Source organism: Rhododendron vialii, chromosome 5a (assembly GCF_030253575.1).
Source record: "Rhododendron vialii isolate Sample 1 chromosome 5a, ASM3025357v1".
NCBI classification, from domain to species: domain Eukaryota; kingdom Viridiplantae; phylum Streptophyta; class Magnoliopsida; order Ericales; family Ericaceae; genus Rhododendron; species Rhododendron vialii.
Window position 1 is genome coordinate 10,041,523 of NC_080561.1, and position 19,348 is coordinate 10,060,870.

At 36.5% G+C, this 19,348-nt stretch overlaps 1 protein-coding gene across 1 annotated transcript; it reads left to right on the top strand.

The window, feature by feature from the left end:
* Positions 1-1,515, top strand: LOC131326496 (uncharacterized). The gene has a single exon (XM_058359290.1). It carries the CDS (start codon positions 744-746, stop codon positions 1,188-1,190), a length of 447 nt encoding a protein of 148 aa, XP_058215273.1. The 5' UTR covers positions 1-743; the 3' UTR covers positions 1,191-1,515.
* Positions 1,516-19,348: the final 17,833 nt, after the last annotated feature.

A 19,348-nucleotide genomic window follows, 5' to 3' on the forward strand; every position in this document is an offset into this window, starting at 1 on the left:
CCCCCCACCTTGCCCTCTCCTCTTTCCCTCCACTTTTTTCCCCATTTTCATCTCCACCTTTCCCTCTTTTCCTTTCCACCACCTCTAATGGAGTATAAATAAACCTCAATGAATTGTTTGAGTTCTTTCTCCTTTTCCCCCATTTTCCCTCTAGCACTATGAATCCCAAATACAAACAAAATCTTTCCACATTTTCTCTCTCTATGAACTCCTATCCCTCCCTCCCTCCCTCAATCTCTATAAAACACCAAAGCCTGATTCGATTTTAATTTTTTTGCATTTTCAGGATCTTAAGTCTTAACTTCATTAAAATCTCAACTTTAGACCAAACCCGGTCTCCTTTTTTTCGTTTCCACCTTGTCTCTTATCAAAAGATTCAAGCATTAATAAGATCCAATCTTCCTACATTTCCTCTCTCTCTCTCTCTCTCTCTCTCTAAAACCACAAAAAGCCTGAGTTTTTGTGCATTTCAGGACAAAAATCAGAGCTTTAGACCAAACCCAGTCTTTGTTCTTCATTTCCATCTAGTCTCTAATCAAAAAATTCAAGAACAAGTAAGATCCAGTCCTTCTGCATTTCCTCTTTCTCTCTCTAAAGCGCAAAGCCCGAATCTTTATCCATTTTGAGGACCTTTTAACTTCATCAAAATCACAACTTTAGACCAAACCCAGTCAAGAGGTTCAAGAACCACCAAAGACCCTTGAAAATAGATACACTTTCTGCATCTACACACACCTACACAGATGTCAACGCCACTAGAGCCACAGCAGCAACCACCGCCGCCGCCGCCACTAGAAGTGACCCAACAAGCTTACACATCCCAATCTGGTCACGGGTCAATCGGACCCGTAATCGGGGTCCTGGCAGTGATAACAATACTGGGCGCCATTGCTGTCATGATCGGGCGCCTCTGTTCGGGTCGGCGGATCATGGGTCACGGGCAGTACGACTTCGAAGGATGGGTCGAGGCCAAATGCGGGTCCTGTATCGACGGCCGGGTCGACCCGCCTACTCCTCCTCATCGTCCTCCGCCGCGGCAGCCTCCTTCGGGTCGGGTCGAAAGTGGGAGCAGCAGTGCGAGAGTTAGCAGCGGCGTGCCAGAGGCGGGTCCGACGCAATCGGGTCAGGAAGCGAGAGATGAAGGAGTGACCCGACCCGACTCGGGTGGGAGTGCTAGCGCTGGTTCTTGAAATTGGGTGGGTTATGCTTTTCTTTTTAGATCCGATTTTCAGGAAAAATTATTCAGTGCTTCCGACTACCACCATTTGGCAGTGGCAGGGTGCTGAATAATCTCTCTATTTTTTCAGGTGTGTGGGGAGATTGGTTTCTTGGTAAGTTTACTTGATATCAAGCCTATGTTGAATTTTTGGGGGTAATTTTAGCTTTTATTTATTGGGATTTTCAGAAATCAGATTATAGCATGTGTATCTTGATCTTATCATGAGATTACTGATCAGAGGCGAATCCAAAATTTTAATTCAGCGGTGACAAAAACAAAAGAAATTTTTTTTTGTATCCAAAGCTCTATAGGTAAAAAAAAGGGAAAATGACGGCCCAGGACGTGTTTTAATAATTAATACCCGCCAAGGACATGCTGAGAACATTTGAGTACATTTGTTAATGCTGAAAATATCCTTGGAGGGTATTAATTATCAAACACGTCCTTGGCCGTCATTTTCCCTAAAAAAAAACACATCTATTTTTGCTGAAAATTTATTGGGCTTGATTTATTTTACTTTGTTGAGCTATGTTGTCTACTTACTTCCAAATTTACGTCTCTTTTCATTTACTTTGGATACATATGAATAATTCAGTTCAGACAATATTTAAAAATAATAATTATATTATGCAAAAAAAAAAACTAAAAAATTTTGCTCCATTTTTTGAACTCATGGGTTTCGCTTGAACCCCCACAGAACACAATGGAGCCAACCCTGTAACTGATTGGGTTTTTTTCAGGACTATATAGAGTCTCAAAAAATGGGGTTACACTAGTATTGCTCTAGAAATAAACAATTTTTTTGATAACTCTTAGGTGTTTGGGCAAATTAATACGCACATTAACTAATTTTATAGGCCCAATTAGAGTCGGAGCAAGCCAGAGATATATACATTACTCATATAGAGTTATTTTCTTCGCGTTGGTTTTTATTTGTTTATTTTGAAACTATTTTTGATACTCTCGTCGTGTAGATGCAATTTTTTATTTATAGTTATGTGGAATTACTATAAGATTATAATTTGTGCGTGTAAAAAAAAAAAAAGAATGTACGAAATATTCCCTCCGTTCCAATTTAAATGTCCTTACAGGAGACCGTATAATTTTGACCTCAAAAATAAAGTACATTCAAAATTAATTTTTAACTTTGTTTTACATCGTTCAAAAGATATCAATGAGTATTTTAAAACAGTGCAAAAAAGTTCTAAAAAAGATTATGAAAAATACGATTTTTTTGAAAGTCAAAATGACACGATTTTACATAGGGAGCATTTAAAATGGGACGGAGGAAGTACTATAAAATTTTAATTCCACATCAATAAAGACAAATAAATAAAGAATGCATTTGGATAAAAATGTGGTGAGTGTTGGGGAGGTGGTGGTTGTTTTTTGGAAGCCAATTTGGAGAGATTATTCGATGCCATTGGGGGATTTTGTGGTGGTGCCCTAAGCCTCTTTCCACCACACATTGTTAGATTCATACACTTAATTTTGAATCTTACAAAAATGTACGATTGAGAAGAGAGCTCGGGTATCACGTGACAGCGCACAAGGTACATTGAATAATTTTCCTCTAAATGGTACGATTTTATTGAAATGGCTTCTGACGGCAAAGTTTAGTTTCTTCTCTAGACAAAAATACCTTGACAAGACTTGCTTGTCTGAGAATACCAATGTCAGGTTCTGACTACTGTACCGGCTAGAATATCGATTTTCTTATTAGTACGGTACGTACCGATATCGGTGAGATATGGGATACCGTTTCGGATTAATTGCTATTAGTGTTATTTTCTTATCTAAAAGAATTTATAGTATAATATACATTTTTTAAAACAAAAAAAATAAAAAATATTCCGGTATTTGTCCGGTACCGTCTGGTATTGACCGGTACTTGAAGAAAATAAATAAATTTAAAAGTAGTCCGATACTATCCGGTATTGGCCGGTACTGACAGGTATCTCCGGTATTGGTCGGTACCGATCGGTATTTAACCTGGAACAGAATTAGAGGTATAGAATACCGGATATAGACAATATCGGTACATACCAGTCCGTACTAGCCGATACGGTACGGATTCATAACCTTGTACCAATGTGCAAACGTAAGTCTAGAAAATAGAGAGAATGTTGCTCATAAAGTTGTTTATACCATAGCAAAGAATCTATAGTTGTTTTCCGAAAATTCCCGTGTCTATGTATCGAAGAGTTTTCTGATTGTTGGGTTGTGTGATTTGTTTTTCATATTTTAAATTTAACGGCCGAAAAATTTCCTAGCACAAAAGATTCTGCCTCGGCTTGGAATATGCCCCTGCGGATACATTTCATTTCAGTCTCCTTTTTGATTGATTGATCAATGTAAGGATTAATTTCAGAGGCGCACGTTCCACCGGTTGATAACTGTCAGCGTGTTTCCTTTGCGCTCTGTTTTTTGTTTGTGAAATGAGATTGACTTATTCACGGATGCGCGCAATCACACCCGTCCGTTTCGACAATCGATGGTTTGAGATATATTTTTAAACTATTACCGATAATAAATACAGTATCTTTTAACGGTAATAATTTATTTTTAATCCGAACCGTCCAAAATACTTTTGGATGCACGAGATTAAGCTATGTAAACAAGATATTCTCTTGCAAAATACTCTATCGTTTGAGTAGGTAAGATCTTTCAATTTGTCTCTTTACTACTGCATTATGCTTCACATAGTTCTATTCGGTCCCCACCCACCACCCCCACCCCCCTTGAAATTTACTGTATAACATATGTGACAACAGAAAAAATTGCTATGTTGATTTTGGAATAAATTTAATTGAGCATTTTGAGTAGGTAGGATCTTTCAGTTTTGTCTCTTTACTAGTGTATATTATGCTTCGCGTAATTCTATTTGGTCCCCTCCTTGTGAACTACACTACTACTCTACTCTACTCTATTTTTTAGAACTAGCATTCCTGTCTCAAGTTTAGAAATACAATACATGATTTTAACCAAGTAGAATCCAAAAAGACTACCCTTTTGGGCACAGAAACCTACTACTACATGCCTCTCATTTTTTATGCAAATCCAGGTAATAAAATAAAAAGCCCAGGCAATTAGGCCCCGTTCTGCTAAGGAAAATATGTAATAAGTAATAATTTTTTGAATTAAATGTAATGTATTGTGAGTGAATGATCGACTTGTCTCGTGAAATGAAAAATAAGTACTTAAAAAATAAAAATATTAGCAAAACGGGAATACTTTGTAAAGTGATAGGAAGCGACTCCATTTATAAGACATCCAATGTTGACGATATGAAACTCCAAAGGAATTTTTTGAAACTTCAATCAAGTTGTTAATGTGAATTTTTTTTTTTTTTTAATGGCATTCACGATTCCTCCTATTGTTGATTGCGTTAATCTAGCATTATTGATTGAATGCAATCTATCAAGTTTATTGCGAACATTCTTACTCCTAAAAATAAGGAAGAAGGCGAGCTTCTGAGAAGCCTAGGCAGGCAAACCCGCAAAAGGATGATTCAAATCGCATCGGTTATTAAGGCCCTACATCCTTTTCGCTTTTAGCTAGCGACGGTTGTAAGAACTCATTTTGCGAAAATGAGTTCACCGTTTCTGCTATTCCAAGCGAGAAGTAAGAAAGAGGCTTGGAGGTACTTTTCGGACTATTGGATTTTTGCGTTTTCAGATCAATTACTAGCATACCCTCTCCATTTTTTGCTGGTCTTTCGTCTCTCTCTCTCTCTCATCACCCCCTACGTTGCAACTACAGCTCACAAACACTACTACTGTTTCAAAATACATTATATACGTATCTCCCAAACACTTTTACCATACTCAAAACACATTTTGGCCATAATTCAAAAAGTTAAAAAGGCAAAAATCTAAAAATGAAAAGTCAAAAAGTAGACTTTCAAACATCATCATAGTTAGATACAAGATTATGGCATTTCAAAGGGAAGGAATTCACAAACACTTAAATAAATGTGTAAGACTCACATCCTTGTGAGTATTTGTGCAGCTGGGAGTGTGTGTTTTTTGGAGTCGGCTCTACACTTTATGTGCGCGAGGCTCACGCTGTGAGTATTTTTGCATTCGAGAGTGTGTACCGGGTTGGTTCTATACTTTATGTGAGTGCGTAAATACGGAGCCCACACATTTACGTAAGTATTTATGCAGTAGTATTTCAGAGTGTGTTCTGGGTTTGTTGTAAATAATTTGGGAGATGCATAATAGTACACTCCACTAGAATTATTACTAGTAGTACTCACTACTCATAAACGGTGTTGTACTCCCTAGGAGTATTATGACAAAAATAGCCTTGGTAGTACGTACGGCGTCCAAGTCACGTGAGTACGGAGGAGGAGGGAATATGAAATGTAGGAGTCCGAGTAGTACAGTACTCTCTCTAATAGGAGAGGGAGGAGTAGTAGTATTCGATCGGAAGAGATTCGTCTGACTGGATTAGCAAGGCATGTGATAAAAGCAGCTTTTCTCGGACTACAACAGTTTCACCCTCTCCCTACTCCCTCCCATTCCCATACTCCCATATAGGATAGGGATCTGGATCCTCTATGGTTAGGACCCATACCCTTCAATTTTTTCCACTTCAACTCCATTGCTCTCTCTCTCTCTCTCTCTCTCTCTCTCTCTCTCTCTCTCTCTCTCTCCCCACCATGTATGGAGTAATAAAAATGAGTAGTACAGTATGACCCAAATAAATAAATAAATAAAAATAAAAATGAGTAGTACAGTTTATGGTTGCGTTTTTATCAACTCAACTTAAACTTAATTTAAATTTGGAAGTTGTTCTTATTTGATTTTTTTTCGCGTTTGTTATTTTTGCACTAAACTTTTGTGAATTGTTAATTCGTCTCTACGAGAGGAATTGAAAAAGTATTTTTTTTACTTTTATCCAAATATTTTAAGAAATAAACATTTTTTAGCAAAAAATTTCACTTTTTGGCCTAAAAAGTGGTTATTTCTCAAAATACTTGGGTAAAAATAAAAAAAATACTTTTTCAGTTCCTCTCGTCAAAATGAATCAATAACCCATAAAAGTTTGATGCAAAACTAACAAATGCGAAAAAAATTCAAATAAGGACAAATTTCTCAGATTTAAGTTAAGTTTAGTTAGCACTGTACTAGATGTATGGAAGCACCGAATATTATACAAAAAGAAAGTGATTTTGGTACTCCATATTATTGGCACTCTACTTTTTGTCTTTATTTTATGTGAAATTACCAAATTACTCTTCATTTTGTTAGTATTCATCCATTTTAAAGGGTATTGTTGTAAATTCAAATAGGAAAGAGACAAAAGTAGAGTGTGAAATGCCAAAATTAATTTTCTACACAAAAATACTACGGTTTTCGATGTCTAGGGTACCTATATTGTGTCTAGGGCGGTGTTGGACCCACTTCAAGATTTTACACAAATGATTCAAGTTAATAATCTTTACTCCATATATCACAATCATTATCTATTTTTGGAGTTTTAAAGATCAGGAGATGGGTTGAAGATACTCTCAAACATTGTACCAATTCAAAACGACCTTTTTATTTAGAATATATTATTACTGCATCTACAGATCTCAATAGAAATATAAATTCATTTAGCTGACCGTAATTAATGTGAGACTTAAGTACTTGATTTTAAAAACTGTGTACTGTTTCTTTGGTAGTACTAATTATCGTGGGTCACCCAATCGGAACGGGATACTCGCGGATACCCTTGTCAGTCAGTCAGAATGTCCATGAAAGTCTACCCTTACTGACCAAAAATCCCGATCGGAATCTCAACGTTCCGCCGGGCACACTCCGGCCACCGGACCGCTGATCTGAGCCGTCCAAAAATTCTAAAAAAAAAAACCGATTGGGCTATGAGGGAATAAATGGCATCCAACGGGTGTAGATGGCCGATCCAAACAATCCATTTTTGTGTTTGGATCGGCCAAAAATGAAGTGTTTGGATTGGCCAAAAATGGAGTGCTTGGATTGGCCACTTACACACGTCGGATGCCGTTTATTCCTGCTAGGGGGCCCGCTCGGTTTTTTTTAAAGAATTTTTGGACGGCTCGGATCGGCCGTCCAGTGGCCGGAATGTGCCCTGCAGGGCGTCGGGATTCCGATCGGAATTTTGGCCGTCGGGAAGTTACTTTGACCTAAACACATAGTAGTAAAAAAATGGAAAGATTGGATTTTTTCGATTTTTAAAAAATATTGGATCGAGCATTTATAAATACTAGATTTAGCTGATTTTTTATTGGCTCATTCGTTTTTTTTTTTTAATTATTGAACATCTCAAATCGTTTGGAATAGGCCCCACACAGCGTACGATAGCCGTGCTGTAGCCTTTGGTGCAGTGACTCTAGACTTACCATGACCCAAATGCGCAATAAGAGAAACTAGATTAGTTGCCCTAAGGGTTAGTTTAGTTTGTAAGTGGGTTTATTTTCCATACAATTGATCAGAGTTCGATTCTTGGGGTCAGACTGTAAGAAGTAATTCCTTGGGAATTCACTATTCTCGGCGTGTATGGTCTGCCTTTAACCGAACCAGAAAGGAGATTAATTGAGGTGTGCATAAATTGATCCGGACACACCTAACTGTTGAAAAGAGAGAAAAAAAAATAAAAAAACAGATTCTAGCACCTTTTAAACTCCCCAAGTACAGTGTATCTCAAATGAAAAATATACTGTACGCACTAATTTTTTGGGGTGCATCCTACGCCCTTGTGAATTTTTGTGGCTCGAGATATAAAATTTATGATAATTTAATTTTCAAAATTTGGTGACTTTTTTTATAATTGTTCGTGGCTAGCTTGTATAATGTGATTTTGTAGTTCAATATATGAACAATTTAGTATGACTTTTGCAGTTCAAAAAGTCAACGAGTTTTAAAAATGACAGCACAAAACTTATAAATTTTTCTTGTGTTGTTTATGAATCTATATGGTGTTATTTTTGAATTTTTGTGGTCCGCATATTTTTTTTAGTGTTTAAATACAACATTTTGTGGTGGTTTTGCATAGCTCGAAATACAAAAGTGCACGTGGTACACCGGGTTCCTAGAATGCAAAACCAACAAATTAATGAAATCGACCGAACCGAACCGTTTCGATCATCACTGAACTGGACGGTTTCTCCATTAAACAGGTCGGTGTCGGTTTTATATTCTCACAAATCGACTGGTTCAATTTGGTGGTAAAAATGGTGAGAAACCAACCGAAATGAACCAATTTCATCCCTAGTACACCCCATTTTAGGAGTGTACTATAGCAAGGACCTATCTCAAAATAAATGTTACCAGAATAATCCTTGAGTCCCCCAATTATATTGTTGTCCCCCAATTATATTGTTACGAAAGACGTTTTCGCTAACCAAAAAATTATAGATTACAGTACAACTTTTTGGTTTTCAATATTCAATTTTTTTTCGTGTTTCTTAGTTTTGGATCAAACTTTTATATATTATCAGTTCGTCTCGACGAGAGAAATAAAAAAAAGTAAAAAATTATGATTTTTACACTAGTATTTTGAGAAATATTCAAGAAAAATAAAAAATGCTAATACTTTTATAATTCTTTACTTTTTTTTATTCCTCTCGTCGAGACGAACCAATAACACCTAAAAATTTGACGCAAAACTAACATGCGATATTTTCTTAAATAAGAACAAAACCAAACAGTTATAAACGAACAGCTGGCCCAAATAATTTGGGATGGAGGCGCTCTCTCTCTCTCTAGTCTTATTATTGCAAATTATTCAAAAGCGCGCTCTCTCTCTCTCTCTCCTTATTATTGCAAATTATTCTTGCCTCTCCTTCCCCGTCTGCAGTTTCGTAATGATTTCTGACGTTTGCAAAAAATCTGACCAGCGTCACCAAATAAATGGGCATTTAACGTTCAGAAAGTCTAATGTCTGTACTAATGTGTACAAATCCTTTTTTGGCCCATTTTCAGTCTAAAAAAAAATGATCGAATTTGTTCATTTTGTTTAAAATATTTTATTTATAGTCCTTGCAAAAAATAAAGTCAATCTGGTATCAGTAAGAGCATTTGCAAAATATCCAACTTTGATTTAGAATTTAAGCTTGAATTCTATGACAAAGTTGGATATTTTGTAGACGTCCTAGCCGATACCTGATTGAGCTTATTTTTCATAAGAGTCACAAATAAAGTATTTTAAACAAAATGAGCGGTTCCGATTATTTTTTTGAGACTCAAGACGGAACCAAAAAGGGGTTTGTACACATTGACAGTAGCACCTACGTTCAAGTTTCAAGCATAGTCTAGTGACTCAAGTTGCTGTGTAATTGAGTGCACTCCAGTGCGGGGATTAATGGCAGGAAGAGAGTGCATTCAGGGCCTGTTTGGACGGGTGCTGTGAAAGGGTGTTGTAATATACCTCTCTTAGTACTTGGGCCCCACCCCAAGACCCCATTTGGCAAGTTAATTTGGAAGGGTATTCTCTTTCGGCCCTCTTCCACTGCACCTCCTAATACCCTTGAGGGGGTGTTAGCCATGAGTAGGGTTTGACCTGTTATTGTGAAATCCCTCCTAAACCCCCTTCATTTCGGACGATTGTACCCCTCCTATCGGCCCTCTTCCACTGCACCCCCTAATACCCCTGAGGGGGTGTTAGCCATGGGTAGGGTTTGACATGTTATTGTGGAATCCTTCCTAAACCCCATTTATTTCGGACGATTGTACCCCTCCTAATCCCCTCCCCAACCCAAGGTACCCATTTCTTGAGCAAAAACAAAAAAAATTAAGTGTTTCAAATTTCAATCCGTTTGAATCGATGGAAAGATTTTATTTTTCTGATTATTTAATTCTAAAAGGTCATAATTAAATTTAGACTATAAGGCTCTTGTTGATTAGCCCTAAGAAAGTTGTAGAATCAAATATCTCTTAGGACTAACCAACGAGAGCACTAGAGTAAAAATTTAATTATGACCATTTATGATAAAATGATCAAAAAACTAAAATCTTTCCATCGGTTCAAACGGATTGAAATTTGGAACATTTAATTTTTCAACCTGCCATTTATATATTCAAAAATATGGTTAAAAAATTAAGTGCTCTAATTTTCAATCCGTTTAAATCGGTATAAAGATCCTATTTCTCTTATAATTTTATTCTAAAAGGTCATAATTAACTTTCTTATGGCTAATCAACGAGAGCCCTATAGTCAAAATTTAATTATGACCCTTTAGAATTAAATGATCAGAAAAATAAAATCTTTCCATCGGTTCAAACGGATTGAAATTTGGAACACTTAATTTTTCAACATGCAGTTTATATATTCAAAAATATGGTTAAAAAATTAAGTGCTCCAATTTTCAATCCGTTTAAACCGGTACAAAGATCCTATTTCTCTTATCATTTTATTCTAAAGGGTCATAATTAATTTTTGATTCCAGGGCTCTCGTTAGTTATCCCTAAAAAATATTTGGTTCTACGACTTTCTTAGGACTAATCAACAAGAGCCCTATAGTCAAAATTTAATTATGACCCTTTAGAATTAAATGATCAGAAAAATAAAATCTTCTCACCCATTCAAACGGATTGAAATTTGGAACACTTAATTTTTTTTTGCTAACACGTATTTATTCTAATTATAGTGAAACTAACAAATTTTGTAAAAAAACCCTGCATAAGGGCAAAAAAGTCATTTAACAGCTTTTTACATCAATCCCCATTTTTTATATCCCAAATTAATCCTTCATCCAAACCAAGTACTATTTAATACCCCTTCCATAAACATCACATCAACTTGGATCATTCCTTATTAACCAATACCCCATACTATCCAATTCCCCCTTCTTACATAATACCTTCAAACCTAATCTCGCATCCAAAACGGGCCCTTAGGCCTCTAGACATCCTGTGGATCCGAACAGAAATTCATACTCCAAAACACACATACGAGTATTGAACGACCCTTAGCTATGGATTGTGTGAGATTGACGAGCATCGAACAACTCCAAACGCATACGAATCCGAATCCGTGTAGTGTCTGTGGCGGCGGCAGCTCTCTTAATGACCAGGTGCAATACGAGCTTCTGGCCTTCTGGGCCATGTTAGAAATTGGGATGGCAACATGCAGGTATCGGTAAAATCAAAACCAAAATCGGCGATTTTTCTTTTTGAAACCATGACGAATATGCGGTTACTGGTACGGTTCAATTTTATTTGACTGAAACAGATGGTCAAAAATTTTAATTATTCAACCTTAATCCAACCAGACGAAAGGGGCAGAATTTAAAAAAAAAAATAGGAGTACAAAATATAAGTGAGAATGATGAGACCACGAGGTCTACCACGAGCTAAATCATCACGAAGATGAGAGAGAGAGAGAGAGAGAGAGAGAGAGAGAGAGAGAGTAAATGAGTGTATTTTCATAATTGTAGTTCAGTTTCGGTTTTGGTTACCAAAGATTTCGGTATGGCTATCACATATAAAATCAAAACCAAAACCTAAATCAAACCGGCAAATTTTTTCAAACTAAAACTATAACCATAATCGTGGTTAAAAACCCGCCCGGTCTGCTCGGTTCACTGTTAGTTCGGGTGAGATTGTCAATCCTAGTCCGAATGTTAATGCAAAAGGCTTGGAGAAAAGGAGGGACGATCGGTCGAGATTTAAAATGGGGGCTGCTAGCCTGCTATAACTCTCTGGCTATTATTCCTGCAGCTAAATAGTCTCATAGACTATTTAAAAAAAATAAAAAGAGGCTCACAGAAGGTTCAACAAGTATAATAAATTATAAAGACATAAGGTGCAGTCTGTTGTTGTGTACATATATATAAATATACGTGCAATTAAATTAATAAAATTTTCCTTTTGCAGTACTTGTTTAGTTTTTACACATGAAAGATTGGTAGGAGTATTATGGTTCACATAAATAAAGACAAAAAAAAAAAAAAAAAAGTACACATGGTAAAAAAGGGCACAAAAATCAATTACCATAGTAAATCAGAATATAGAACAAAAATGCTACACTTACAACAAGAAGCTACAACATACTTACAACCGATTATAAAAAAGAAAAAGGAAAAGGGCCGATGATTCTTGCTTGAGTGAGTGATTTTTTATGGCCTGTTTGTGATGATGGGTGTGTCGTCAAATTTAGGGGTTTTTTTTTTATATTTTATTTTAAATTTAGGGGTTTTGAAAAATTTGGGGTTTTGTGCGAAATTGTGTCTTCATCTTTGATGTCTTTAATGGTGTGATTATAGTGAATAATATCCATCAAATTGAAATGACAAAGCATTGTCGCCGACCAATTGGAGATTGTTTTGAAATTCAGGAGTTATCTGACTTAAGAAGTTGTAGGGGTTTTTTTACTTGATTTTCCGTTCTAAGTTGTTGGTCAGTATTATGCCTGGCTTATCTTCCTTAATTGTAAGACTCATAGGGATAACTTTAATAATGAAACATGTTTGCATTTTTCTGGGAAATTAAATCTGTCGTTTGAGATATCGGAATGACATTGTTTGTATTTATGCTATTGTTTGATGAATGGAATGGAATAAAATGCAAAGTTGCTTTTGTACTAGATTTCTTATTGATGTTACCAGTCAAAAGGGAACCAAAATCTCTATGTACTCAAAAAAATTTATTGTTGAGCTTGATGTAGGCTCATGGTCATACAAATCCAAGATCATGTACACAGAATCTGGGGTTTTAGTTTGAACAAAAGGACTTACTTGCATACATGTTCAAGGAATCACTTGTATACATGAATTGGTTGTGTTAGACCAAAAACTAAACAAAATTTGGCGTTTATACATTTTGCTTAGTCCTTACTGCACATTCCTCTCTAAAAAGCATGGACACAATTAAGATACGGATACGACACCACATTGAGCACTAGCTAGTAAATGCATGCATGCCAATACCTAATAAAAAGTCATCACATATGGGATATTGATACGACACGACACCACATCTAATAAAAAAGTCAATCTTTCACACATATTACATGCCAATACCAAGTTCACACGATACAAATATGACACGATACACCCACAATCAAGTGAATTGAACTACTCCTCAGCATTATCCGTTGCATTCATCATTTCTGTAAAACTTGGTTGTGGTCCTCCCCAACATTGCCTTTGAGTTTCCAAAAAAATTTGATTGCCCTCCCCGAACTTGACTACCTGTAATGTTTGATTGCCCTCTTCAATCATGACTATTAAATAAGGTTAGCATGTTGGTTTGTGAACTTGGAACCATATACATAAATTGGTTAAAGTCTGTTCCAGTAAGGCATAAACTTGGAGAACATTGGAAAATGCTTCTGCACTGTGCCATATTTGGCCACAATGATTGCCCCATGTAGCTTGGCTGACTCTGCCTAATAATAAAAATGAGAATTAACAATAACTTTAACATGAAATTGTACAATAAAACTAAAGTTTCTTACATTTACAACACTCTCTTGTGTTCCAAACACATGTCAACGGCAATCTCCTAATATTTGCAAATAAAATAATTACTAAGTATTCATCAAATATATCTATATGTCCATGATAACAAATCAGAAAGAACTTATACCTTGGTTTTTTCCTTGAGCAATGCCTTCTTTTTCCTTTCTCTTTTTTTTCTTAACACCTTTTTTCACGATACCTTGTATCCTTCTACACGACAATCTCCCTTTTCTATGAAAACTTTTCAGGGCCGAGTATGTTTGCGCTTTATTTTGATTTTATAACTCCATCTCCAAGTGAAAATGAATCATTAGGAGTTTCAAAACCCACATTTCACAAACCACCAAAGCTTCCTTCAACTCTCATTTTAACTCATGTCATAACCATATCATACTTATCTTCAAATTTTTTCGCTAAATCAACAACCTCATTAAAGAGATTGCACAAAATGTCATGCCGACGGGCTTCAATTGACGTTGACAACTTATTGTAACAGAACCGAATTTTATTATGGATCCCTTTCACATTTTCGCACCATCTCCTCTTTCGATTCTCCTTTGATGCCCTACCATCGTTGATATTTACACACCATTCCTCTCAACTCAAACAATCGACAATTACAATGTGCGTCATTGGTTCAGAATTAAAATCGACAGTAAATAACACTTGTTTCCTCTTTTTCTCTTTTCCTTCCCCAAATGTAGCCCACTCATTTACCTCATAATTTGGACACAATATCATCTTCTTTTGTCTTCGAACAAAAATAGCCAAGTTTTTCGACAAATTATTTGGGAAACTCCTTAAGCTTTACATTCGTCTAAACAATTTGAAATTGCTTTCCATACTCATCATCGGTTATTAACGGGATGTAAGTGTTCCAACTTTTCATATCTTATAGTGTTCACTTTCCACCTTATTCACTAATGCATTTTCATATTGCTCTACAAATTGTTTTAGGGTCGTCTTTGAATGAATGTAACCGTCAAAATATGAGTTCATACCCTTGCTTCTTTGTGTGGATGACATCCCCACCCAAAACACTTCTTTCGCATAAGCAGACACCCATCGTTTCCTCTCTAGATACAACCCCTCTAACCATGTGTTACTTTGAAGCTCGTACTTTTTGATGAATACATTCCATACATCCTCAAATTGTTCTATTGTCAATGAATCATAAATTGCCTTACGCATACACCAATTAATTTTCTCATAGGTGTTGTACCCATTCAACTTTTTGGGCACCTTTTTCATAATATGCCATATGCACCATCGATGTTGGGTGTTGGGGAATATATTTTCTATAGCATTCTTCTTAGTCATATATTGGTCGGTAATAATTGCTCTCGGAGCACAACCCCACGTGCATGTCTTCCAAGTTTGAAATAACCGCAAAAATGACTCTGTGTCTTCATGAGAGATGAGTCCGCATCCCAATAAAATAGACTGACCATGATGATTAACGCTTATACATGGAACAAAAGGCATATCATGCTTGTTTACCAAGTAGGTTGTGTCAAAGGTCACAACATCACTGAATTCCTTATAAGCTGTCTTACTCCCCACATTAGCCCAGAATACAATCTTAGTCGACCCCCATTATTCAAATTCATTGCAAAAAAAAAGTAGAATTGTCGGCTTGCATCTTCATGATATATTTGAGCATCGCCTCAGCATCTCCTTCCACAACTAGTGAACGTCGCCATTTATCCACATAATTTCGACAATCTTTCTAAAGATATGAAAGCTTATCAGGTACCCTAGCCTCAATCTGAAGTTTGTAATAAGTCTTGATCAGTTTGATCCTGGCTTTATCATTTAGTTCAAGCTTTCTTTTTATGTGTTCATCAAGTACCCTATTGCTCTTGAAATACCTTACCTTTGAAGGGCTCTCTTTACGATTGTGCTCGAAAACAATCTGGTTCAAAAAAAAAAAGAAAGAGAAAAAGGAAAGGGGGACAAAATCCCCAAATTCAAAACTTAGTTCTTCTAGTTCGAAGAGAGAGCGAGGAAGGGGCAAGGAGGAGGAGGACATACCCATCACCACCTCCGACCACCACCGCCACCGTTGACCCCATCATCACCTTTGGCGACCACCTCCACTGAAGCACCGTCAAATTGTGAAAATCGAATCGTGACGAACCATCGAAGCTCCATTGTCAAGGTCTCTCTCTCTCTCTCTCTCTCTCTCTCTCTCTCTCTCTCTCTCTCTCTCTCTCTCTCTCATGCTACATTAGTTTTGTATGAGTCCTAAACTGAGTTCCTGGGTTACAAAAAAAAAACCCTAATTCTCTTACAAAACCAGCCAAAAGAAGCGGTTTGGTTTGGTTTCCCTAATACCGTTTTCTATTGCTTAACAAAATATCCCTCACTCTTAACCCTCCTTAAGTTAAAAAATAAGAAAGAGAAGGGGATAATGGTTGTTCCCAATCCAGACCAGTTCCGCAACTTAAGAAAAAAGAAGAAAAAGATAAGGGGTTGAAACAGAGTGTGATGGGTTCCATTGGCCATTGACTGAACAGACAATAGGAAGAAAAGGAGACAAACAGGAAATAGGAGAGGCAGAATAACTATCCACACATATATGACCTAAAGCTAGACATCAATATGAAACATGAATAAGGTCATTTTACAAATGAAATGAGTCGCAATTGGGTCGAGGAACTCCTCCCCACCCCAACCCCAAACCCCGTAATTGAAAACCCCCCCAATTTGATGGCACTTTGTTTTTGATCGGGTGTTTGTAGTACGTATCTAATATGTTTCCTTTGTTTCTGAACAAGTAGATGATGTTGACTTCCGTCGGCATTGCCTCCTCCATCGCCGAAGCAGACGAGAAACAAATATGGCCAAATTGATTTTGGAAGGTATTTTGCCAATCTCTTAATATAATCCAATCAATTTTCATTATAACTTAGGTTACAATCTTTATGTCAATTCCATGCATTATTAAGAGTTTTTTTTTTTTTTTTTCCGATTATGCAGAGTCCGTGGAGAAGAAGAAGAGATATGAAATGGAGTGGAGATAATGAAAATGAAGAAGTATGAAGTGGTTCTTCAAACAAAGAGTGATGAGACAAATACTGCTGAGGATGGGAAGAAGGCAACAGAAAATTGTGAAGACAGAGTTGAGGAACTGAAGGTGGGAATGACATTCAACTCATTAGACGATGCTTATTTGTATTACAAGAACAAAAATGGTTTGTTGTGTGCAAAAGAACATCAAGAAATGGAAGAGACGGAAAGTTGAGTTATGTAACTCTTTCATGTATTTGTGGTGGAAAGGTAAAGGTGACAACAAGCAACCCGATCAAATCACATCTGCAATTAAAAATTGATTGTCCAACTTACTTTACTGTGTTATACTGCCAGATGGAAAGTGGAGGTTAAACTGGATTGTTTTGGAGCACAATCACGAACAGAGCCCTTCAAAGGTAAGGTATTTCAAAAGCAATAGGGTATTTGATGAACACATAAAAAGAAAGCTTGAACTAAATGATAAAGCCGGGATCAAACTGAACAAGACTTATGATTCACTTCAGATTAAGGCTAGGGGACCTAAAAAGCTTCCATATCTTCAGAAAGATTGCCGAAATTATGTAGATAAATGGTGACGTTTACTACTTGTGGAAGGAGATGTTGAGGCGATGCCCAAATATTTCATGAAGATGAAACCCAGCAATTCTGACTTCCTTTTTGCAATGGATCTGAATAATGAGGGTTGACTGAGGAATGTATAATGGGCTGATGCAAGGAGTAGGGCAACTTGTAAGGAGTTCGGTGATGTTGTAACATTTGACATAACGTACTTGGTAAACAAGCATGACATGCTTTTTGCTCCATTTGTAGGCGTAAATCGTTATAGTCAGTCTATTTTATTGGGATGTGGACTCATCTCTCATGACGACACAATCATTTTTGTGGTTATTCAGCCTTGGAAGACATGCATGTGGGGTTGTGCTTCGAGAGCAATTATCACTGACCTATGTATGGCCTTAAAAAATTCTACATAATATATATTCTCTAACACCCGGCATCAGTGGTGCATATGACATATTATGAAAAAGGTGCCCGGAAAATTGAATCGGTACAATGCCTGTGAGAAAATTAGTTGGTGTATGCATAAGATAATTTATTATTCACTGACAATAGAACAATTTGAGGATGCTTGGGATGTGTTCATCAAAAAGTACGAGCTTCAAAGTAACACATGATTAGAGGGGTTGTATCTAGAGAGGAAACGGTGGATGTCTGCTTATGCGAAAGATGTGTATTGGGTGGGAATGTCATCCACACAAAGAAGCAAGAGTATGAATGCATATTTTGATAGTTATATTCATTCAAAAACGACCCTGAAATAGTTTGTAGAACAATATGAAAATGCATTGGCGAATAAGATGGAAAGAGAAAAACTAGAAGATGTGAAAAGTTAGAACACTTACATCCCGTTAATAACTAAAGATGAGTAGGAGAAGCAATTTAAAAGTGTTCACACGAATGCAAAGTTTAAGGAGTTTCCCAAACAATTTGTCGGAAAACTTGACTGTTTATATTTGAAGACAAAAGAAGGTGATATTGTGTCCAAATATGAGGTAAATGAGTGAGTTACATTTGGAAAAGGAGAAGAGTAAAAGAGGAAACAAGTGTCATTTACTGTTGATTTTAATGCTGAAATCAATGAAACACATTGTAATTATCGATTGTTTGAGTTCAAAGGAATGATATGTAAACATCAATTGATTGTGCGGCATCAAAGGCGAATTGAAAGAGTGCTCGATAAGTATGTGTTGAGAAGATGGTGCAAAAATGGGAAAATGGGCCACATTAAAATTCGGATCAATTACGATAAGTCGTCAACATCAATTGAAGCGCGTCAGCTTAACATGTGCAATATCTTTATTGAGGTTGCTAATTTAGCAAAAGAATCTAAAGAGACGTTTGATATGATGACGACGTGGGTACATGAGCTAAAACGAGAGTTGATGAAAGTTTTGATTGTTTGTGAAAGTAATGTGGGTTTCGAAACTCCAAATGATTTATTTTTACTTGGAGATGGAGTTATAAAAACCAAACAGAGCACGAACATACTTGATCCGGAAGGTCTTCGTCGAAAAGAGAGACCGCCATGTAAAAGGATGCTAGGTGTTGTGGTAAAAGCTGTTAAGATGAAAAGAGAAAAAAAGAAGACATTGCCCAAGGAAAAAGTTACGGTATAAGTTCTATATGATTTCTTAATATGGACATATAGATATATTCGATGAATGCTTAGTAATTATTTTATTTGCTAATTTCAAGAGGTTGAAGAGATTGTGATTGACCATGTGTTTGGGACACAAGAGAGTGTTATTTATGTAAATGTAGGAAACTTTAATTTTATTGCACAATCTCATGTTTCATGTTAAAGTTATTGTTAATTATTGATGGGCAGAGTCAACTAAGCTACATGGGGCAATCAATGTGGTCAAACAAGATGCCCCATAATGAGCTACATGGGACAATCATTGTGGCCAAACATGATGCCCCATAATATGCGACCAAATATGGCACAGGGCAGAAGCATCTTCCAATTTTCTCCAAATTTATGCCTAACCAGAACAAACTTTAACCAATTTATGTATACATTTCCAAATTCACAAACCAACATGTCAACCTTACTCAATAGTCATGATTGGAGAGGGCAATCAAATGTTACAGGTAGTCAA